This window comes from Mchenga conophoros, linkage group LG7 (assembly GCF_057382185.1).
Source record: "Mchenga conophoros isolate Kocher_MC1m ecotype Shallow Benthic linkage group LG7, M_conophoros_male_GT1.1, whole genome shotgun sequence".
NCBI lineage: Eukaryota > Metazoa > Chordata > Actinopteri > Cichliformes > Cichlidae > Mchenga > Mchenga conophoros.
The window spans coordinates 55,303,841-55,329,024 of NC_140532.1; the positions used below are offsets into that span (position 1 = coordinate 55,303,841).

The 25,184-nt window shown below is 38.0% G+C and overlaps 1 protein-coding gene across 2 annotated transcripts; it reads left to right on the forward strand.

Moving 5' to 3' along the window:
* Positions 1 to 4,558: 4,558 nt before the first annotated feature.
* On the forward strand, positions 4,559 to 24,777 carry LOC146571193 (ceramide transfer protein-like). 2 transcript variants are annotated; one of them, XM_085280256.1, is made up of 18 exons: positions 4,559 to 5,244; positions 6,780 to 6,914; positions 13,234 to 13,350; positions 13,495 to 13,560; positions 16,308 to 16,415; positions 16,600 to 16,738; positions 17,487 to 17,570; positions 18,063 to 18,220; positions 18,308 to 18,400; positions 18,486 to 18,572; positions 18,685 to 18,777; positions 19,824 to 19,919; positions 20,104 to 20,236; positions 20,777 to 20,847; positions 20,986 to 21,114; positions 21,223 to 21,352; positions 22,463 to 22,599; positions 22,712 to 24,777. In XM_085280256.1, the coding sequence occupies exons 1-17, from the start codon at positions 5,134 to 5,136 to the stop codon at positions 22,588 to 22,590; spliced, it is 1,878 nt and encodes a 625-aa protein (XP_085136382.1). In that variant the 5' UTR covers positions 4,559 to 5,133; the 3' UTR covers positions 22,591 to 22,599; positions 22,712 to 24,777. The 2 variants fall into 2 exon arrangements, with proteins under 2 accessions (XP_085136382.1, XP_085136383.1); XM_085280257.1 differs by having other exon boundaries at positions 16,603 to 16,738.
* The last annotated feature ends 407 nt before the right edge of the window (positions 24,778 to 25,184 follow it).

Here is a 25,184-nt window from a genome sequence, read left to right on the forward strand (position 1 = left end):
TTTGCAAACTTTTGTTCCTTTCATTAATATAAAAACATTCAATCAAATTCTTGGCTTGAATTTTTTTCCTTCTTTTGTAGCTAATTCATTTCTTTAAACTCTCTTAGCTTTAACAACACTTAGTTAAACTTAGTAAATTAGTCAGCAGCAAAACAGTAGGCAGCAAGTGGTAAATAACAGGAGGCAAATAGGCATCTCCATCTCACATGAGTAATCATGCTTCTCACGTGAAATAGCGCGACGGCTGGGATACTGCCATGCTTATTACAGCACCTGTGAAAGAGTGTCTCCACTGCGAGGTTTCACACAGTTCAGTGGCTCAGTGTATCCTCTCACAGGAGTCAAGCTTGATTCTGTAAATCAATTATGGAAAGGGCTTAGTAACTGTGGTTTGACAAAGTACGTTAATGAGTGACTGCAGGTGTGAAAGACTGAATGTGTGTGTCATGCCACCTCGGGCTTTTGGTTGGATTATCAAACAATGAGCCCGAGGGCACAGACCACTAATTATTATGAAAATACAGCATCTGGATCAAGCAATTTACTGCACTAAATCACTTTCGTCATTGCTTTCCTCTAATGCACGCTGTATTCTTTTTTTATTTCATATCTAATTTATAGATTAAACAAAAAAGGCTTATTTATAGTGCAATATGTGCAATAGTGCTGTATTTCCTTAGTATAGGGGAAATAGGCAGAGCTGATAAGGAGATGTTGAACATATACCCTACTTAACCAAACTACCACACTGCCTTCTACTGGTCTCACCTAGCAAAGACAGGTGCTTTCCTCCAATTGAAATTGGCTTCTTTAGTTCAGTATAAACTTCTTCAAAAAGTCCAATTACACACTTACTCATAAACAGCTCAACAATGAGGTTGTATTTTAATGCTTTAAACCCTTGATATACTAATTTTGTATTTTTAAAAAATCCTTTACAACTCCAGTTAAAGTTACAGTTAAAATCATAAAGAGTTCATTTGCAGGCCCCTTCAACATTATTACTAATAAACAGTTGTGTTTTACTGCTATTAAGCAATGCACAGCTGGATTTGAATGGTGCTATATAAACATCAAATTATAGTAATTATGATTATTTCACTTGTGACAGTATATTTACTGCTTTACTACATAATGGCATGTGTTTCAATTATTTTACCCACCATAATTTAAATATTTTTGATGGGACAGCATTTAACAGCCACCCTCCAACTAACTTTGACCAGACACACAATGCTGTGAGCCAGAGGGAATAAATAAGAGAATAGCAAAAGTAGAGCAACAGCTAAACTTATAAGCACAACCAATTGACCAAAGGAGGCCAACTTAGTGTGGAGCGTTTTCATATAGATCTTCAGCTCTCCCGTGAGGCCATTCTTGCAGATGTTAGGGCAGAACTCTGACTAGACACATAAACTAGAAACAGACTGTAGCAGAGGGTGGCCACTAACTGCTCCAGACTTCAGACTTGATAAATAACACCATTCAGATTTCACACAGCTTCTGGTAAAACTCTCACTGACTTCCAGGAAGTAAACAATGAATTTCAGTATCTTTACATAAGTCTTTGATGTCACCTGACATTTAAAAGTGATTTTCTAAGTACATGAAAAGTTCTGGTCTTAAAGAGCTTTGTGCTTTAAACAACCTAACATATGTAATTTAAAAAAGTATGCAAAGCCCTAAAACTGCAAAAGCTCAAACTTAATTTTCTGCATGTAGCAATCTGAAAAACCATGGAAGCCCTTTATGGACTTGAACTTACCCCACCTTCCCTTCATATGCTTTATACAACATCTCATGCACCAGTTTGTTTGTTTTTTCCCCAACAACTAACTGCTTTTCATCTCACCAATCTGGAGCAACTCATGGTTCAGTATCTTCTCCAAGTAAACATTGGCATACAGACTGAAGCAGCCAAGGTTTGAACTACCAACTTTCAAACTAGCACATGGCCCGCTCAACCTCCTGAGCCACAGTCACAGTCACCAAAGCTACAGTACAGTTTACTACAGTACAAATGTCATACCTTAAACATAATGACTCAGACATGTCAAAACCTGTTGCAGTTAACCATTATTGTGGTTAAACAAGCAACAACAACACTCTGAAAAAAGTGTAGGTTCAGAGTGCACAGGCAGTGAGAGTGAGCTGGGCGATTATACTAACAATGAAGAGAAACTATGTGAAGAGCAAGTATAAGAAGAGTAATTTCATATTAGACAGAAAAAAACTGAAAAAAGTGAATGATGAACAGTCATGTGAAAAAGAAAGCTTTCACTGGTGAAAAACTAATGCTTTTTTCTTATTTTCTCTGAAGAACCTTTCCAAGATATCAACTATACATAGTCCGAGCTGTTGGACCTGTATGGGATAAATCCACTCACCCATACACAGAGATAAAGAGAGGGAATTTTATCTGTTATCTACACCATAGACCACCAGCAGAGGGCACGCAAGGCAGATCATAGTCTGATCCAAGCCTATAGTCCGGCCTTCTGAACAAATTATTGTGCAAGAAATGCAACTGATCAACAATCACATCCGTATGGAGAAAGTTTCTTTGTGACAGTTAAACCACTGGTTGTAACAGGAAGAAAACTACAATCAGAGCTACCAAACAACCAACTGCTAAAAATCTCATACCTTTTTAAATCTAATACTTTCTTTCACCTCGCTGAGAATAAATATTCCTGCCCCCAGAGAAGTGTGTGGCACCTGATGGAGCAGCTGTTTCCTTCCTTTTTACCCACTTGGAGCTGCTGACCCACGAGGAATATTCAGCTCGAAAGAGGATGTGATTTAATCACATTACTGCATGATCAGCCCTATCTGACTCGTGGTTCTAGTTCTTGACTCCTCACTTCTTAATGACTCACAGATTCTCCAAGTCTGAAATAATTAGTATGCCCCATTTAATCATCAGCTGAAATCCTCTCTAGTAAAACAACATGTTACAAACCCTTTCCCAGACCAGACCACCGAGTTGCCCAGCGACTGCCTGGATTTTCAGAGACTTAATATGAAAAGAAGGGATTGGCTTGTAGAAGCTCAGCCACAGCTGATTTCACTTGTAAAGTCCAATACTGCTTTTCTTACACATTTTTTTCCAATGAAAATACTCAGTTCTTTCTGTCTCACAAGGTTAAACTACAGATAAAAATTTAATTGTGCGAACAGAACATATGAAAATAAATGCTTTAAAATGGCTCTGTTAAAAAGATTGCGATAAAATAATTCAATATCAGAAATTTATTTCTATTGAGTAAAGACTGATAAGCAAATTCACTTTACTGTAATGACTGCAGCAGTGAAATAGCTGTTGAAAATATGTCTAAAAGTTTAATCTTCCTGCCACTCAGATTTTTTCCTCTAATGGAAGAAAATAGTTGGATTGTGCTCCTAACAGGAGTCTTGTGGTTTCGAAGTCTCATGGTTTCATGAAAATGCATCCAACTCAAAAAAAAAAAAACACCCATGACATGGTTCTTTTCTCCTCTCCTCTCCTCTTTCCTTCCCCTTCCTTTCCTTTCCTTTCCTTTCCTTTCCTTTCCTTTCCTTTCCTTTCCTTTCCTTTCCTTTCCTTTCCTTTCCTTTCTGTAACTGACAAAACTGCTGTTTGAATTTCACATGACAAGGCCTGATAGTCTGAGATAGATATATTGCCTAAGGATTATCATATGACTCAGGGTTGCCATAAGTACAGGTCTGTACAGGCTTATATTAAACAAGAACAGGAGACAGGGGGAAGGGATTTCTTATGAATGAATGTGTTATTCAATGTGGAATAAGCAACTAGAATTAGAGTGTTCAAATTCAAATTCAAATTTTATTTGTCACACACACAACCATACACAGTATGACATGAGGTGAAATGCTTGTAGCTGTGCAGTGCAATGCCCGACCATTAAATGACAGTGGTTTTACAGTATTTACAATTTACAGGTTATACAAAATTTACAGATTTAACTTAGAAATTTACAGTAAAAAAAATGTGAAAATAGCAGAAAGAGATTATAAATTATAGGAAGTGTGCATGAAGAAAAACCAGGTGTGTGTGGTGATGTGATGTGTGTGAGAGTCCAGTTATATAGTGATGTGATGTGTGTGGGAGAGTCCTACACCTGGCTCAGGGCCCGAATAGCCTGGGGGAAGAAGCTCCTCATTCTCTCTGTTATGACATTAAATATTTTATCCAGACTATTTTGTTTTGTATGTTAAATTGTATTTTCTTCATTGGGCTGTATTAACTAATTATCTTGTTAAGGAAGACTAATCAATTGAGGAAAAGTATAATGTATTTGCATCTGATTTACAAGATAATAAAGGCTAACTATACAATATATTAAAAATATCTGTGATTAAAGCCTCAACCTTGTTAAACTTATTAAAAACTATTTTCTCCTCAGCACACCTTAAGCTATTTTCTTTTCTCGAACTCCGGAGTGTATTTTTTAGCCCTTCTAAATGTATTTACAGTAAGCTACTATAAAAGGTGGGCGGGGCCTGTTTCCACTTTAGGAGGGGATTTGATGACGTGCTTCAGCCAGCGCCCCTGCGCACCACACAATTGAGAACAGGCGCTCTAGCACGAACCAAGGGGAAGCCCCAGACGTCAGTTGAACATGGCGTTGAGCTGGATAGCTGTCAAAAACCTACCTAGGAAAAAAAGCGCTGTAAGGGTCACGGCGTTTTTCTGAAACTCTACTGCGGATTAGTCGTAAATACTGAAGCTATTTTGAACACGTTTATCTGCTTTTCATCCAAGTCTCTTATTTCTGGGACTCAGTGAACGCTGAAGAAAAGGGCGGTAGAGCGGTGTTGACAGCTAAGGTACCGGACTCAGCTAACGTTGATCTCTGTCAGAAAATGTGTTGAAACCTCCTTTGCTAACTAACGTTTACTAGCTGGGAGCTAGCTGTTGATTTTGTGTGTCCTAAGATATTAGTCAGTCGATAAGAGCGCAACATGGTTCTATAAACTGTTGCTCGTTTTTTTCTTTCTTTTTTGGTTTTGTTTTGTTTATTTGTTTGTTTTTTCGGGTCCAAGAAACTGGGCTACTATATTGTCATTCCAAACCTAACGTCATATGCCAGGTTTGTGTCCCCGGTGTTAGTGAGATAGGTTACGAAAATGTCAGATAATCAGAGTTGGAACTCCTCCGGTTCTGAGGAAGATATAGAGCCTCGAGAAGAGCCTGGACATCCCATTGGCATCGCCGAGTTCAGCGGATACCTTAGTAAGGTAAGTCACGTTTGAAAGCCTTTTTTATGTATTTATTTTCCTCGCTCAGTCTCGCTGTCATGTCCCGTGGGTCTAAGTGGCACAGCTGTGTCCGTATACGTATCAGGAAAAAATCTGGGTAATGTGGTGACAAATCGTGGTATGTCTCCTTTAGGAAAAGGTTATCCAGTGAATCCGCCCAACAACATTTCCATCAACGTTATAGCTATATCAGACCAGTAATCCCTCTGAAGTAAAAGGAAAGCCCCCAGTGAAACCAGATGACCAGCTTGTGTAATGCACAGGTCTTGTAGCCCTCAAGCTACTAGATGTAACATTTATTTAAAGCCTGTACTGTAAAGCAATTCAACAAAACGTTTGCTTAGTATAACTAGACTAGTATTGTTGTTCAACTGTCCTGATTTTCTTTAGTAAAGGGACTGTTAAGTCTTCTGGTAGACAAAGTCTAATCTCTGTAACCTATTTTGCCATATGGTTTTGCTCATGTGTGTCACCCTTTTTTGGGCAAATTGAGCAAGGTTTTAATTTGTTAAGCTGCTGACAAGCTAATGTGGTAATCTCACTGTACACAGGCTGTCTCTGAACAGATCGCACGCTGACCTGCTAACCAAGCATATTGTGCGATTAAGCAGATCTGTAACCAGATGAGCTCACCTGTTAAATCGAACTAAGCTATACATACGTCATAGGTCTTGAGGTTTAATGAGTCTAAACCTTAGATTAAATTCTATGTGTCAGAATGTTTTTCATGGAAAATTTAAGTTTGTTTTGATTTATTCAGTCCCCTACTGTGAAAATGCTTGCTGTTTTAGTGCAGTCTAATACCACAGAAACTATCTTGTTCAGATGGTACCAAACAGCAGTACAACTGCCAGCATCCGTATCTAGCATTTTGGCTAGATCACTCCTCATGGAGCCAGAACAGCTCAGTCCCATCTTGGGTTATGATCCACAGATCAGTCCATCCCACACATGCACAATTGGACTTAGATGCTTGGTATTTGAATGTTATCCTTGAACAGTTTTTACAGTTTGTGCAGGTAGTCCGCAACAGTGTTAATGCACGTGGTAGCTGTAAAAGTAACATCCTTATTAATGGACCTGAGGTCTCCAAGGAGAGCATTATGCTTCTTAAGCCTGCAGGCCTTTTTCCTAAGTGCATTCGGTAGGTAGCAGTCTCTTCCCCAGGTAAACAGCTCACCTGGCTGTCCTCATGAAGTAAAAGAAAACACAATCTATTAGGGCAAGTCACCTTGTTCAATTGCTCTAGGGTCCAGTTCTGGGTGTTTTGTGGTTGAAAGTGGTCAGCTTGGGCACTTGGCTGAAAAGTAGCCATGAAGTTTTCAGCAGTTTGTGCTACAGTAGCTCTTCAGTAAGGCTGAAATTCAACCTCACATAGATCAGCCATAATGAGCCTTGGGCAACTGGGAACCGAGGTGTTAAAAATTTAATTTTATTACTAAATTGCACATGTGTTTGAACTTTCTTGTCCCCCAGTATAGAAAAGTATTGACGCTGCTAATTTTTATTTTCAGTGGACAAACTACATCCACGGCTGGCAGGACCGTTGGGTTGTGCTGAAAAACAACACACTGAGCTACTACAAGTCTCAGGATGAGACAGAGTATGGCTGCCGGGGTTCCCTCTGTCTTAGCAAAGCTGTTATTACTGTGAGTACTGCACTTGTAATTTACCAGAGGCGACTGATTACTGACCAGCTAAAGTTGTGAAACTTGTGCAAATGTGGTTCTTACAAAACATCTTGCAAGAATGGCTGCTCTTCTAACACTTCACTAAGAACTACATCATGTGACTCTCATTCTTGTGCAACTGTAATTAGGATAGACCAAAAAATACAACTCCAAGCTGTTAGAAGCAGAGATCACCATGCTCATCAGATCTTTCATATAATCCTGTCAGAGAAATTTATGTTCCCACTCTTTCACCTTTCATCTATTCTCACTGGGATCCCGAGGTCAGCTCTTTCTGACAGGCTCTTTCCAAACAGTAACAGGGGAAATGAATAAGTTATCGTTTCTAGGCAGCGCTTTGCTATTAGATCTGTTTGTTCAGCTTTAACCATTCCCAGCACATCTAAAAATTAACTTTTGCTCAGCACTCTCTAGGGAATTAGCTTCTCACTCCAGTGAAAACACCCCATATTTTTGGAAAAATAGCAGGTGATGTCCATTCACAGACAGTTATTGCAGTGTAGTGACAGGCGTGTTACTTACTTAGTGTATGTCATCTATTGAGTAACATGCTTCATTGCATTGAATCAGTTAGCCATATTTACAATCACACCATACTCACCGGTCAAATGTTTACAGTTTTCTGACTTCTTCCTTTTGTCATTTCTGTTATGGGCTCAAAATCAAAATTTTACATTGGAATAGAAACAAACTGAAGGTTAAAAATGTTCCACATAACAAAACATACATGAATGTCATGTCTGCATACTATGGCTGCAACTAAAGATTATTTTGGTAGTTGACTAATGTACCAATTTGAAAATAATCAAACGTATTTTTAAAATTACTCAATAGAACATCAGAACAAAAATGAAATAAATAACATTAAGTAATACAAATTACAGTGCTAGTAGTATTTAAAAAATAATAATGTGCAAATAGAAAAGTAAAAAAATGGCTTCTGTCAATAAGCTTAAATAAAGCTTCAAATCAAATAAAAGATTTTATTTTCCAGCCCAAAATAACAAGTTTCCAAAGTTTCCAGATGATTCAGTTCATGAATTCATGAATGCCGTGGACGTGCTCTGGAGTGAGGCTTGCTCTTATCTTTGAGATAATGTTCCCAGCTGCTGATAACAACCCTAAAGATGCTCTGTCATGACTTCAGCCATTTGAGAAGTGCATAAGCCTCTTTACAGGACAAACTTATCTATACACCTGTGCTTAATACTAGTAAAACAGAATTAGAATAGATCAGTACTAGTCACAAATCTTGTTGTATATCATAGTTTCTCAGATGGTGTAGTGTTCAAATATGGTCCAACCCACAAGTTAACGACCTAATGTTAGCTGGAAGAGATTTACTATTCAGAATAAATGCTAATATTATTGTGAAGGGGAAAAAGGAGGGGAAAACTAGGAGACAGTGTAGCTGCTTCTGTTTAATGGTTCAGTGTCATCAGTTATGCAAACTGCATACATATTATATCTTTATTCCAGAGGGAAGTAACGGAAGTCTATGTTGCACTCCTAATAGATTTTATTCAGGGTAATGACAGTTAAGAGATTTTGCTTAATGCATCATTTCGTGTGTGTGCGTGTGCGCATGTGTTTGAGACTATTTCTCTCTTGGGGTCAGTTTCCATAGTATCAATATTAAGTTTTGGGTAAACCAAACAAGACTCCTCCAATAACTCATCAGCTCATTCGTAGTGTTGGCATTGATTCTTTGGTGGTGTATAAATTATAGTTTGTTATAAATGCTTTGACTATGAGAAATTCTCAAGCAGTGAAACTGATAAAGGCTTACAGTTAAATCTCTGATATTAAAGTATTGTGTGGAAAATGTGGAATTGATAAGGAACTTCTTCTATTATCCTTTAATCACCTGCTAACTTTTATTAGCTCAAGATTTATTTCTGAGTCGGTCTGTTTTCTGTTTGTTGACTTGGTCCTGAACTGTTTTGTCATGTTGTTCCAAGTTGTGGTTATAATGTGATTGTAGGATAAGTGTATCTACAAAGGCTGACATGACCATTGCCATTTTTAGCTCCATGGTCAGTTAATAAGCACACTGGCCTACTTAGACTCTCTCACTGGAACTGGTGAGCAGTAGATGTTTTCGTCTGTATGAGGTAAATGCAAAAATGGATGGTGATATCCTGGGTCTTTCTGCAATGGTATTTATGTCACAATGAACCACTTGAAAGAGTTGGAGAAAAAGAAGAAGTTAAATAGACCAATGCCAGTGAAGCTTTGCAAGGTGCCTTTAGCCAGCAAGTGTGTCTCTTCCTGATAGTGTGTGACTTCCTTCACAGTGAAGAAACATGTGCCTTATTGTGTAAGTAACTAAGAAAATGTTCATGGCATCATTGACTCTTGCTGATTTAGCTTTCCTTTTCCCTTTGACCACTTGGTGAGTCAATGCTTCCTCTACTATGACTGTAAGTGAATCCTGTTTTGGTCCCAGACAGATGCAGAAAAATGTTCCTGGCACTTGGTCTTAGTTCAGTGTTGAAGGAATAAGAACATATTATATTGTTATATTGTGTTGTTATATGTCTGAAGTTCATTTAGGTGGAGAATTAATATATTGTTTAGATTACATTTAGCTCTTTCAAAGTTTAGTAGGGTGTTTCAGGGTTTACTGTGGTTTCACTCCCTCCTCCTTTTTTTTTCTTCTACTGAATTGTTGTGACTTCTTTTCTTGTACTCCTATTCATGCAGTTCGGGAGATTGTGACTGCAGACACGTACACAAGCTAAAAAGAGGTTAGATGGGAGAGGACAGAAGGGGACGCTTTTTGGTGCTTTGTAGGAAGTTTATATTTATAAGAGAATAGAGACAGGGTGGGGCTGTTTTGCCTCATCATTTTCATGACCAAACCATAAATATTTTAGCTGTAAATAAGTTCATAAAATGTAGTTATTTATCTACCGTGCTGGGTGGAAAACTACCAAACAAATAAGATTCATAGACACAGCCACTTGTATAATAGTCTCTGATACTAATTCACACACACACACACACACACATAGATGGATGGATGGATATCTATAGCTAGAGATAGGTGCGTGAATTATAAAGTACAGTAGCAATTCACATAAAGGCAGGGATTGTGGGGGATGCTGCCAGAGGCCTTTGGCAGCAAACACAGGCAAGGAGAACGGCACAATACCCTGAATAAAAAGAATCAAAAGAATCGCTGAAATAATCACTCACTAACACTCCCTCTTAAAGGCATCACTAATGGTCACAATCTGCTATTTTTCCCAGATAGATTTCTAAATATCTAGGTTAAATAGTGAAAGTAACATTATGAGGCAAAGAGAACTGCATGTTTGATCCAACCTTTATTAGATATTGGCCTTTGAAGATGTAAAAAAAAAAAGTATCGATTTGTCAGGGGACCTTCAGAGCTTTACTGCAGTCACATCTAAAATATCCATCCCTTTGTTTAATGCCTGTTTGTTCTGTCCATGGTCACAGGGGACTAATAAGGTAATGGACTCTGGACAACATGTATTCACTAGGCCTTCATATTCACTTTGATAGTTAATTCATCAAACTGCACAAATAAACTGACACAGAATAAACAATCCATGCACTTTTATTTAATTGTTTTTTTTCGTCTGCTTGCCTTTCTCATGTGGCTGTGTTTGTTGTCAGCATGCCATGTCATCTTGTGAAAGAGCATGTCAGAAATGGATTTTTTTCCCCTTGGATCCAAGTAACTTCTCAGACTTGGTGCAGGTTCCTATTTGCCATGATTATCTGTTAGTAGGCCAACATCCAGCAACCAGATGTCACCAGAATCCAGATTTATACACTTCCAAGTTTTGTGCATGACTGCAACCAGCTCTCTCACGTGTGTTTCCATAGTTTTAGTATAGTATAGTTGTAGTAGATAAGCAATATTTGTAGTAGTGGGGGAGCTTTTAACAAGTGATTTTTCTCAAAAAGAGTGGTCATTGCTTATATGGAGGTTAATCTCCCTCATTTAGATATATGAAAAATGCAAAGACAACAGCTACTTGTGATTTCTGTAGGTTTGAATCCAGTCCTTTGTTTCTTTTAACTGATACAGGGTCAAGGATGCCACATGCTTACTTCCTTCCTTGCATTTGTTTCCTCTTCACATGTGTCTCTGTGACAGCTGTTGGTTTTATGTAAGTGCTGCTGGTAACTCCTAAATGAGCGTTTGATTAGGAGGGCATTCAGTATTCACTCAGATGCTGTGGTATTGACATTGAGCATCTGCTCTTGGCCCCAGTGCTGCCCAGATGCCAGGCAATATAGTCAAACCACACTCTTCCAATGAAATCTACTTAAATTCCCTGTAGTGGGCCATTTCTTACTCTGCCAATGGACTCAAGCATTCTGCAGTTAAGCTCAAGCCATCTCGAAGCGTATTAGATCACACAAGAGCAAAGTATGGCCAGTAGACTGTCTTAGACTGGGGTGCTATGTGATAAAATCAAATAAAAATGAAATCCACAGACCAAAAATCATGTTAATGGTGATTTCAACAAATCAATCCGTCTTTGGTTATTTTTAACGGAGAGGTTATTATATGGAAGAGTTGGACATTAAATCTTGTTTTACTGTGAAGAGGGACAATAAAGGAATTCTATCCAGTTCATCTGTCCCTTGGACTGTATGTTTCAGTATCGCACAACATGCCAGACTGCCAGTCTTAGATTGTCCCGGGACATTAATATTCTAGGAACGTGTTGATGCAGAGCTGTATTAGGGTTGAGTCTATCAAGACAAAAGAAGTTTGATTTTTTTTTTTTCACTGGAAAATATTTGACTGCTCTTTGGAAACAAATGAAACTGTCTGCCTTGAGTTCACATTTATAACATAAGTGTATGCACACTAAGTTTCATTCATGACGTGTGCAGTGGTACATATTTGACAATCAGTCCGATATAAACTACTTTAGAAGTTGATGCACCATGTAATCGTTTTATTTAAGTAATCTCTTCATTGTGACGACATGTTTCAACTCATATGTCCCAGTGTGTTGCCCTTTGCTTACTTTACCTTAGTATGAACTATTTCAAAAAAATAAATAAATTGCTCATCCTTGTATTAGACAGTGAGCTCATAATTGCTCGTAAATGTATGTAGCTCTATGTAGCTTGGTTCACAGAATTAAAAAAAATACTTTATAGTAGTGTTAATGTGTTATAGATTAAATGGAGGTTCATAGATTGGAATAATCAATTAAGTAAAATTACAATGTTTGCCCTCACAAGTTGATATTGATTCAGTAACCCAGGAAATCGATAATTGCATTAATTAAACACTAAAACTGTTAACTTCAGTCACTTTTTCTCCCTGGAAAAAAAATCATGGCAATGAAGTCTTTGCAGTGTTGGATCCCCTTATAGCCCTCCATTATAAAGGACTAAATTTGTTATATTTATTGCAAACACAATAAATACAGGTTACAGATGTGTTTATTTATTGTGGCGAGCATACGAAAGTAGAGATTTTTTTTTTTCTTTCCTTCTATTAAACTGCATTTCTGTTCATTAAGAATTTTCATTTCTCTGTGCCCTCTAACCTCTATCTGTGACTCTTGAAAAAGCCAGGCTTTTACTCATACTACCCTTTGCAATTAGACGTTGAAAGCAGTTTAGCTTTGGGACTTAACTGCAGAAGTGTCTTTTCACAAGGTCTGATGCTACATACGTAAATGCCATCATTACCTCTTCCATTACTGTCACACAAAGTCTGGTTGCATGCAACACCAACACAGTGGATTTGCAGTTCTGACAGTATACTGGAGAGCTATTAGGAGTGTGCTCCATTGTGCAAAAATGCTTTACAAGTTATCTGCCACTGCTCCACCTGTAATACACCATTTTAAAATTGAGACTTCTGTGCCTGTCATGCACTCTTCTTTGTCTTCCATCACTTTGTGATATATAGATTGGTCTAAACTAAAGACAGGCTATTATTAAAGGAAAAGCAGGAACAGATTGCTGCCCACCATGTAACATACAAGGGACAGCAGTTTGCTTTTGGACTGTCTTTTTAATAGCTACTTTCATGGGTGACCACCCCTCACATATGCCTTGCTGTGCTCTCCTAAACAGGAAAGTCAGCTGGTTTTCCTGTTGGATTGAAAAGAACATGAAAGCAAATTCTGAATTTTATGGCTATATCACTACAGATATCAAGTCAGCTTGGTTCCCATAACTGGCCTCATTTACCAGAATCTCACACACTGATTAACCTAGTTTTTGTCCTATATTCTTTTTCTGTGTGTATATTTTTTTTTTTCAGCCTCATGAATTTGATGAGTGCCGGCTGGATATGAGTGTAAACGACAGTGTGTGGTACCTCAGAGCTCAGGACCCCGAGCACAGACACCAGTGGATTGAATCGATTGAACTGCACAGGGTAAGTCTTTAATACAGCAGACCATGAACTGGTGTTATCAAAAGAGATCAAATTCTTGTCATATTTAGAGATGTCATCTCATTCAGAGATTTGTAAGTGTGTGTTTATTGTTTGCTTGTGTGTGTGCTTGTATGTATTTCTTAGAGTATCAGAGAAGGGAGGAGAGAGAAGGGAGGAGTCCAGGGAAGAATAATCATCCCTCCACCACTGGTGCGTTTGTTGGCAAGACCAAAGGAGTGTAGGAGCTCTTGTGCATTTGTCTGTAGCACAGTAGTGTTACAGCACGTGTTTCTGTTTGCACAAATTCATATTTATTTATTTTTATCCATAATTGTGTACTCTGTGTGGGCACTTTAATCCTAGACGGTTCTCTACTGGTGCGTAAGGGCTTTTTAACAAAGTAGGTATACATAGCTCAGTTATTCTAACACTGGAGTTAGCTGAGGCTTAGCATGATCCTTTTTCAAACACAGACACTGAACACATAGGTAACTTGCTGAGGAAGCTGTTTGAAGAGCACAACTAAGATTTGTTTAAATCATTTTTGTTGACATTACCCAGATATCTCAGATAACCCATGACTATGCAATCTGTATTTTTTTTTTTTTTTTTTTGCTTTGGCATCAGTGGCAGAGTGAATTTATACACTTTTAGAGTAGAAGTTTGTCATTTACATGTTTTAGTGCATGGAGAGCAACAGTGGTAGCCAGCATATTTATTCCATGGATAAAAGACAGTAGTGGCTTTGAGGACACTCTTATGTTTATGCATGTACATCCATATTACTCAATGTATGTCACATGTGTGAATATGTTTTGCATTTTTTGCCACAAAGATAATTCTTTGTGGCATGTGTGATTTAGCATTTATGCCTGTGTTTAAAAAAGGCAAGAAATCACACAAACTAATTTTTAAATAGAGATTTTGTGTGTGACTATTTAAAGGGGCCCTGCTACACTCATTTCAAATGCAATATTCCTTTACCACGCCTTCTGCCTCTCTGCTTACACACATGCTGCTCACACATGGTACTTGATTTTAGGAAATCCCCGCTCTTTACCCTCCTCCCCGTCTTCGATCATCTAAGCACCAGTGACTCGGACAAAGAATAACAAAGAATGAATCTTCAGCATATACAAGCATACCCGGCCTTCCCACCCACAATGAGTCATTGCCTAAAACCCTTCTTCTTAGAAGGCCCCGCTTCCCTGTCTAAACTACATTACTCACAGCACTTAGCAACCAGCGTCTCCAGGGAGACACAACACACTACAAGCTCAGGGATCAGTCATCTTACACTTTGAAAAAGTGACACATCCTAAAATGAAGCAACTCTTGTTCCTAGGATACTGTCAGTGTTTAGATAAACTATGTTTGTTTTAAGTTCTGTATGTTCAGATATATGGCCTAACGTACTGTAATCTAATATATTGTGTCTGCCTTATACAATTATTTTATTATACTTATTCATTATTAGAAAATGATAAAGTCTGTTTCTGCTCAGGCAGAAGGCTTTCTATGAGGACCAGATGTTGCATCTTCTTTTTTCCAAAGAGCATGTTTATATGTATTCAGTGGGGCTGTAATCACCAGGCACACTAAATATTTGTACACCTATTATTTACCCTGCAGCATGCAACCTAATGACCTGTGCATGTGTGTGGGTCTTATTGACAAGGCATCCAACATCTGATACTTTATACTGTGTTAATTTGTATTTTCAGATTTTTATCCTGCCATGGATAGAAACCCTCTACTTGCTTGGATAGTTACTTTTTTGTCATCAAACAGGTTAAAATGTCTTTATATAAACATTTAGCAAGGGCCATTTGTACTGGTTAAGTCAGTGGGGCAGCAGAATGTTGGCTAAAGGGCAAGCAGCAGTGACAGAAATCCATCTGAACACAGGCAGAGCTACTTCTGGTCACTGACCGACAGTAACCCCAAGCTCTTGTGCCTGTCATGTGCGTTTACGTTTCATGCCCTCTGCTGGCTCAACTTGAAACTATCTTTTAAAGGGACAGGTACTGCAGCTCTTGTTTCTCGTCAGTGCAGCTGAACCTTTTCTCTGTGTTGTCATTACTGTCTATTTTGAGGGCCAGTCTATTATGTGAGAGGCAAATTGAACCAGCCTGGCTTACAGGAAACCAGCTGATATTTCAGTTGTGCTGTCATGGTCACTAAAACCTTGTCACGTGCTGCTGTTGTCACGGTGTCTGAAAAATTGTTGTACCTGCTTGAATGTAATGTGAAAAGAATTTCAGTGTTTACTTACTGTATGTTGTTTTTCAAAGGATGACAACAATTTTTATTAAAAAATTGACAACAATTTTAATTTTAATTTTTATTAAAATTGTTGTCATAGAATAGTAGGACTAATGGTGACTACATCTGAATGCTTTATAAGGAAAAAGCTAAAAAGATACATATTTGTTTTTATAAAGAACTTGGTTAGTGTCTCTGATTTTGCTTAAAGGGGACCTATTAGTGTTGCAATATGCTCATATTAAACATGGCTTAAGTGTCAAACTGATCAGTGTATTTACACATAATTCCCAAGCTTTATGCTCATATCCTAAAAAGTTGATTCTGTTCATCTGGACGTAGTATTTTCAGTGGGAGAAACATGTTGTTGAAGAAGTCACTTGGATGACTTGAGACTAAACAGAAACAGATGAGTCATGAAACGTTTCTCCCACTGAAAACACCACATTAGTACAATATAGTTTATTTATTTATTTTTACAGATTTTTTTTAGTCTTTTATAATTAACTGTTGTTTTCTGTATGTGTCTGATGTATTTGTTTGTTTGTTTTCGGCCTTTTTTTTTTTTTTTTTTGTCCTCCTGGAATATAGTTGCTTTGCTTTACAGCTCTCCTATTAAATAATTACAATCCATTTTCAAAGGTGTTGTAACAAACTAAATTGTTTACAGTTTGCTGTATTTATTTTTGCAGGCTGATTCTGGTTATGGCTCTGAGTCCAGTCTGCGGAGACATGGCTCCATGCTGTCTCTCACCTCAGCCACCAGTGGCTACTCTGCCACCTCCACATCTTCCTTCAAGGTGAGTTTTCCTGGTACTGTTTACTCGAGCTGAGGAAGTCAGTGGGTACAGTCTTGGATCTGTACACATGAGGGCTCTATTTGTGATGTTTGGTTAGTTGTAGATGCACAGGCTGATCATTTTTGTCTGGTTGCATGTTGATAATGTAAACTAAGGTTTATAGCTAAATCTGTTGTTTCTTCAGAAGGGTCACAGCCTGAGAGAGAAGCTGGCCGAGATGGAGACGTTCAGAGATATCTTGTGCAGGCAGGTGGACACACTCCAGAAATACTTTGATAGCTGTGCAGATGCTGTGTCAAAGGATGAACTGCAGAGGGATAAAAGTAAGAACCACAGCCACCCACACACCTACAAAACCATTGTTTTGGTGATCCAGTTTGGATATATATTTTGTCTTTTTAACATTTGAAAGAGAAAAAAAAATCCACTTGGTCAGAGCGTTTTAAACTTTTTAAATCAACTTTCTTTTTATGTAGCTGGATTTAAATAGTTGATCATTTCAGGCAAAAAAAACCCAAAACAAACATTTTCGTTTTCAGCTTCTCAAAAATGAGGATTTCAGTTTTTTTTTTTCCCTTGAATGTATTCCCTTCATTTTACCCAAACTTTAGCATTCATATTTTACCTAGAACTGATGATAAATATTTGCTTAGGAGAAACTTGGGCTGGGTCTGGTAAGGAATGTGTTTATGTGGTGTGACTCACCCACCCCTCATACTGTCTTGGCTGGCTGAACATTTGTTCACGGCAGCCTGCACTGGGCACTGTCGTTGACCGCAGTGAATAAAGCTCTGCTTTTGTTCTCCTCACCTCCCTCTCTGCGCCTCTTTGCCTCTCTCACCCTGTTTTCATTCTGAAGATGAAACCGGACCATTGTCATGTTGTGCAGCACAGCAGCGATCTGTCAGTCTGATTTTATCTGTGCTGCAGCTTAAGTTGCAAATGGGCCACTAGGTGCTTTCCTGTTCTGTAGCCCTCACAGGGTCCTGAAAGAAAAGACTTGCCTGTAGCAACACAAATCTGTTTGGTTTTCTTGTGTTTCCCTGAACCTTTCTTATGTTTTTTCCCCAGTTGTGGAAGATGATGAGGATGACTTTCCCAACACCCGCACAGATGGAGAGTTTCTGCACAACAATAATGGCAGCAAAGAAAAATGTGAGTATTGCGGGCACTCTTTCAGAGAGCCTGTGAACTTGTTTTTAAATGTATTTCTGTCTAGATCACTGAAAAAATACCTAATATCAGGTTGTGATATCACATGTCATTTAGAGCTATCAAAGTTATTTGTTAAAATATTAAAAAATAACTTGTACCAAAAGCTGTTAACTTGCATATAAGAAAGCTCTGAGAAAGGGTAATAGCAGCCAGAGACCAATAGCCAGCATGCTGCAGGTTGTGAGTTGTAAGTTTCTACTTTCAGATCTGTATGATGTCACTGAGAAAGGAAAGCTTTAGTATGGTCATCTCTGCTTTAATTGAGCCCATGTATTGTGAAACCTCTAGTAAGAAGAGGCTTTAGGAAGTCTAAAGCTTGCAAAATAGTTACATTTACACTCAACTTTTTAAGGGGCAAAGCGATAAAGCCTTAAAAATTATGTTTATTTTTCATAGCATTTACTGTACTTCCTCTGCTCCTCTGATTTGCAGCGCTCCAGTCCTTGAATCCCAAAGGAATCAATGGCATAGATTTTAAGGGAGAGGCCATTACATTCAAGGCTACAACAGCTGGAATCTTAGCCACTCTGTCCCACTGCATCGACCTGATGGTGAAGAGAGAGGACAGCTGGCAAAAGAGACTGGATAAGGTTTGTAATCTCTGGCTCAACAGTGTCCAGATGAGTTTCATCTACAATTCTTGCTTCTTCAAATTTAGGCTTATTTTCTGTGTGTAGGAGATGGAAAAGAGAAGAAGAATAGAGGAAAGCTACAAATCAGCCCTCAATGAGTTGAAGAAAAAGTCTCACTTTGGAGGTCCAGATTATGAGGTAATGTGTAAATTTCATTCGCAGTACAATATTAATAATGGCTTATAGGAGAGCCTTTCAGTTAATGTTCTCATTCTACTGGCAGGAAGGTCCAAACAGCCTCATCAATGAGGATGAATTTTTTGATGCAGTGGAAGCTGCTCTTGACAGACAGGACAAAATAGAAGAACAGGTAATCTAAATATCAGAGTACAGTTTACCATCAACTATTTAGATACACTAATTATACACTTAAACACTGTCAGGTCTGTGATTTAAAAACACCTGTTTCTGTTTGTGTTTAGTCTCAAACTGAGAAGACAAGAATACAGAGATCTGACGCCGTTTCTCTTGGAGATGCCTATTCAAGCTCCGGCACACACAGATTCTCCAACAAGGTTGTTAAACCCTTCACTCAGATGTTATTACTTGTCATCATCTGTGGACTCATTGTTTGCCATGATAGATTGTCGAATCCTCAGTAAATATAGATGCCCACTTCTTGAACAGGCATTTGCATTTACTGAGGATTTACTAGCAGCATGAAATGCTAGCTCTGATTTTTATTTGTGTCCAATGTAAGACTTGGTAGTACGCAGAGAAAGCGCAAATGGGCTCTTAATGTTTTGTGAAAGAAATTCTGTGAATTTAAAAAAAACTTTAATGTTCCAGATCCTATCATCTTTAGCATTTAGAGGTTCGATTAATTTTTGTTCACATTTCTCGTTTGACTTTTCAATTTAATTTCCTTCATTTTGCTAAGGTGTGCCTGATTTGTAGATGTAGGCAATCCAGCATTACTACTAGAGAAATGACACAAAGGAAAAACAAGCCTGTGCTCTTTAGTGCAGCAGGCAAATCAACTAATCATCCTCTTAAGAACGGATGGAAACTGGTAAATGGGCTGTGTGGGTTTTCCTGTTACAAACATCGATCATCAATAAGGCAGTTTTGTGGTTTCAGGACACTTTTCTTCATTTCCACTAACAGGGTGCTGTTCTGGAACCTTTTTGAGAACCAGAGCACATTTAGTGAATGTTACATAGCATTTCTAGAGGTTGGGTCCCTTCCTATTGGAAGAAAATCATGGTGGGCAGAATCTGAGAGTGACCTTTAATATTAATTGGTGAACTTGTTGTGGTAGCCCCTCACATATTGTTAAAAAAAAGCTACTCCTTCCTGAACAATACCCAAGTCAGTCGATGTTTTTGCAGACTGAAGGAAGGCACTGTACAGCTGTAATCAGTTTCTATTCATATTAATGATAATGAATTATTTCCAATGTTGATAAATGTTCTAAAAGTAGGAAGTTAATATTTTGTCTTTTAAGACATGGTTTTAAGTTTTTGTCCACATTCGGTTTTTATTAGCCATATATTTACTCTCAATCTTTTCAAACTGATCAGTATCATCTTTTCTTTTCGCTCCTGGCTTTGTGTTGTAGGTGGAGGAGATGGTGCAGAGTCACATGACCTACTCCTTGCAGGATGTTGGTGGAGACGCCAACTGGCAGCTGGTCGTTGAAGAAGGTGAAATGAAGGTATGAGGAAGATCTGAATGTAAAATGGTGCTCGCATGCGCGTTAACTTATTTTGAAAAGGTTATTGTAAACTGAATTTGTTCTTAACGTAACATTTATCTAAACCAGTTTATTGGATGACATGTGTTTAAGCCTCGTTATATAAGAAAAAGTGATTACACATAAATGTGCCTTATGTATCCAGGTATACAGGAGAGAGGTAGAAGAAAATGGGATTGTACTGGATCCGCTGAAGGCCACTCATTCAGTAAAGGGGGTGACTGGTCATGAGGTGTGCCACTACTTTTGGGACACTGCCTACCGCAGTGACTGGGAGAGTAAGTCTGTGAACTTAAAATCAATTCAAGTCTAATTTCAGACAATTGTTGCTGTTGTAGTGGTGTGTTGTAAATATGAAAGTGAACTCTAAATGTTCACTTTCATATTTATTTATTTTTTTATATACTCTTTGATCTGTGATTACAAAGAGAGTGGATATGAGATATGTGTGCTTAAGTGGTCTGTGTTTTCTTATTTGGTGGGTGTATCAGAAGCATTACACTATCAGCAGTGACAAACACCGCCATATTACAAGGAAAAGAGGATCCCAGTTTACAAGAAGCAGCCAATCAAAAGAAAGCTGGTTGAAAGGGAAGGGGGAGAGAAAATGATTTGTTTGAGATTGAGGCTGAACTTGAGGGCTGCGCCAGAGCTCAGTATGAGATAAATAATCCTTATTTTAAACTGAATTGTGCAACACTAGTCCAGTAGACTGTGGAGGTGGAAACGAGTATAATAAACCCTCTTATAAATGTTATATTTAATGGGTTTGATGTAATACTGCTATTTTATTTTATTTTCTTTTTTGCTTCCTTTAGCTACCATTGAAAACTTTAATGTTGTGGAGACGCTGTCGGAAAATGCAGTTATTGTATATCAAACACACAAGGTGAGAGCTACAAGCTGAGTATCAAACACTGTATGCAGTGAAGTACACTGTTTTAAGCTACTTAAATACCTCACCATTGATTAGAGCATGAATCATTCTTATCACATCTGAAACAACAAGAAAGAATTTGTGTTGCAGCGGGTGTGGCCTGCCTCTCAGAGGGATGTGTTATACCTTTCTGCCATGAGGAAAATTATGGCCAGCAATGAGAATGATCCAGACACCTGGCTGGTCTGTAATTTCTCTGTGGATCATGAAAATGCACTGGTGAGCAGTCAAGCCTCCTGAAATCTGACACAGAGCTTCTTCTTTTTAAAAAAATAAATGTGTAATGCTGACACATTTGTTCATTCTCTATCCTATCGCTTTCCACAGCCAACCAGCAGGTGTGTGCGTGCCAAAATCAACATTGCCATGATCTGCCAGACACTCGTCAGTCCACCAGACGGAGATAAAGAGATCAGCAGGGACAACATCCTTTGCAAAATCACCTATGTCGCCAATGGTGTGTGTCACTGTTTTAGCCACAGCTGATGTTAGCAGTCAGGGTGCTGTTTAGGTTGTTTAGTGGGTTACTGTTGTTGTTGTCTTTCTGTCTTTTTGGTTATTATTTTTTAACACAATTCAATCATTAGGGGGAGACTGGTTTGTGGTTGCGCATCGCTGCCGCGAGAGATTGTTCAGTCCTTTTCAGTGGTGTTATCTCCAGAAACTTTAACTTCATTAGATACAGTTTAATTATTTGATCCCCTGCTAAATCTTTAAGTTTGCTCACTTATAAAGGCATGAACAGTCTCATTTTTATGAATCTGGTGTCCATGAATTTTGCATTTTCATCCAAACATTTAAAATCACCATTTGAGTTAGAATTTGAGTTTAACCAAAATAAGTGATTGGTACCTTCATTTAAAACAGCCAATAAATGGAAATTTAAAAAGTAAAGAGATGAAAGAATCACTCTTCAAAGTGTCTTCCCTTTTTGGCAATACATGCTTAGAATGCTACAAAACACAACAATCATCAGATCTGAGTAGAGAAGGGCGTGGTGTAAACAAGTTATCCATGACTTGTACAGTAAAATAATAAGTCCAGTAAGTGCACATAGTAAAAGTGAGGGAAATCGCTTTATGTTTGGTTTGTTTGAAAGAAAAAAATATATAGTATTTGCATTAAAAATCCCATATAGGTCGGGCTCTATTTAAAATTGTTAGTTTGTTCATTTACTTTACAGCCTCTGGACATGGCTGAGCACTTGGCAATAGCAGAAAGGAAGAACTCCTTTTTTTAACAGGAACAGAGTTGTGGCTAAGGGAGGAGCAACAATCTGCCTTTTTCATTTTTTAACATCTCATGTGCCAGATTTTTATGCCAACATCTTACTGCTGGGGCTCAGGTTTTTCCCTCTTTAGCATTAAGTAGACTTTCTGCCAGCGGGCCCAAACAAAGAGCCATGCAAACGTAGTGACTTTAAATTGAAAGCTACCTACATATGTTTACTAATTATGGTAGGTTATATCAATGTTTAATGTATGAAAATGGGGTTAACCATGATTCAGTGCTCTTTCTTTACTGTATGCTTGAAGCTGGAAATAATCTTTATGTCGTCTGTGTGCAGTGAATCCAGGAGGCTGGGCTCCTGCCTCTGTGCTCAGGGCCGTGGCTAAGAGGGAGTACCCCAAGTTCCTCAAACGCTTCACCTCTTACGTCCAGGAAAAAACTGCTGGCAAACCCATCTTATTCTGAAGCACACAGGCAAGACATCACACACAAGTGTTCCAATGTTTTGTGTGTGTGTTTTTTACCACTGAATACTTGTTGAATACAAATGCAACAAATCAACACAAAGCATCTCCATTTTTTTCAGTGTTGAAACGCAAGGCCAGAACTTCACCTGAAGCTTTAAGCACACACTGTAAGCAAATTGTCAGCTGCTCTGTTGTCCTCAACAGAATTTATTAAAGTTCCCCTCAAAAAGGGGTTAAAGGGCTCCCACCCTTCCTGATTTCTGAATTCAAATAAAAATATGTTGACCTCAAATAATATAATCTCTGAAATGGGACTTCATTTAGAAAATGATGGCCTGCAGTCATTCAGACTTAAACGATTGTAACCCAGAAAGGATTTCCAAATGTCTCTCTTGAGAGATACCCGGCCAGCTGTGAGGCAGTTAGTTCTTGTCCCTGCAGCAGCACTTAATGCTATCTTTAACGCTATCAGGTTGTCTCTGTTTAGAGAGAACAAATGATATAAATCTATGTTCTGTAAGGTTGTAAAAATAAACAGAAATGTTAGATAATTGAAATTAAATATTCAGCTCTGGTTTGATGTTTATTTTTTCAAATACCTAACTCGTACATTTACAGCTTTCCTTTAAGCTGCTCACATTTCCTAGTAAAACAACATGAATGATTTGAGCCAACTGTAATCTTTTCTAAAGGTTACAGAGGTCCAGAGGGCTGTCATTCACACATGACCCCTATGACATTAAAACTTGATCTGACTTGTGCTCTCTGATGAAGACGCCTCTTTTTGGTTCTGAAGGAGGGACAGGACATCATGTACGTTACCTGTATGGCTTTATAGTTACATCACTGTTAATATGTTGGAGTGTCTTTGAACATATTTCAAGTGTTTCATGAATTGTAATTAGTGACATTAGCATTTTTGCTGAAGATCTGCAAAGCTTTTTTTTTTTTTTTTTTACTTGAGCCCAAATGCCTTAGTTTTCCAGCAAACTGTAGATCCAGACTTGGATAAAGAGGGTGCTCTTAGTGCACCCTTTGAAATCACTAGTGAAGTGCCTCATGGCTATGCTCCCCTTGTTAATGTTTAATTAAAGCTTGAATGAACCATGTGATATGTTACAGAAGGCTGGCAGGATGTTTTCACAAGTATTCTGAAGATTTCTGAATCAAATTTGGATTAATTTTACTAGAAGCCATCAACTTTTCTGTCAGTATTTCTGGGATTTGTTACAAAATTAATCGGTTAAAATGTCTTTGTATCATGTATTTTCTGTCTGAAGATGTCGATTGTACATGTACAGGACTGTTAAGTCTATAGAGTTAAGTAAGACTCTGCTTAGCTTAAGTAAAGTTTTTCTTATTAGTGACGCACCAAAATATCGGTACCTCCTGATATTGGCCTTGTTGGCTGATATAGTGACGTCATTTGCCGATATTTTCCCGTTATATAACGCGGTGTGATGAAGAGATCCATGACTTTAAAATGGGTCGGTTCTTTTTATAATTGTTTGTTTCCCTGGGCAGAAGGGGAATAAATAACCAAAAAGACAAACTGCTGGCACCAACCATTGCTGTTGGCCATATTGTTTTTGGTTCACAAGAAGTGCATCCCTGTTTTGTTTTTTGTTTTTTTCTAGGAACAGTTTTCATGCAATACACTGCTAAACATTTAAGTAAATGTAAAAATGTAAATGTTAAAAGCCAAGTTCTTTTTGTCAAGCACACAGGATGGATAAAGATTTCTTTTCCCTACAAGCTTCAAATTTAAGATATCAGTATTGTTGCCAGGGTACTTTTTTTTTTTTTTTAAGTTGCATTTTCACCTGTTGAGAGCATAGTGTTTTTTTTTTTCTTTGTTTTTCTGGGGTGGTGTCATTGGCAGATTTGTAGCTGTTTCAGGCTTCACTCAAAAGCATTTAATTTTTTTCAAGCTCTTTGCTGAAAAATGTTGGCGATATAAAATGATGCTCAGCCACGCAGCTAAGAGTAACAACACCATGCTGAAGCTCATTCACCTAAAACAGGCATTTGTAATACAGGTTTGTCAAATCCGAATGTAATTTGATTTTTTTTTTTTTTTTTTGTAAATCTGTTTATACTTATGCTGTGGGATCAACTTATAAATGTACTGTGATAACATGGCTCTGCCCTGTTTTTAAAGTGGAATAAATAAGTTTATCCTCCAGTTTGTATTGTTTGGGGTCATTTGTTGCCATTTTTTGTATTTTGTATGTGTATAACATAATTCTGTTGGCTCCATAATGTAGTGGGTTACACATTTGCCTAACAAGTGAAAGAGTCCTGATTTGATTCTTGGAGGAGACACTAAATCCCTTCGGGGTTGTATGATGAAGGGCATCCACTGCATTTAAAAAAACAAACTGCCCATTTGAACATAAAATTACTTTGCACATAGTTTATTCATTTGAAATGAATAGAATCACCAGTTATTAAAATAACTTAGCTTTACCCCCATATTAGGTTTTTAAAAAGCTTTTTCTTTTCTCCTGGAAGTCTAATGCAGTCTTCTTTACTGTGTAAGAATAGATTTCATGTCAGGCTTCTTTAAGTGCCTCGTCTCTCTCTTAAGCC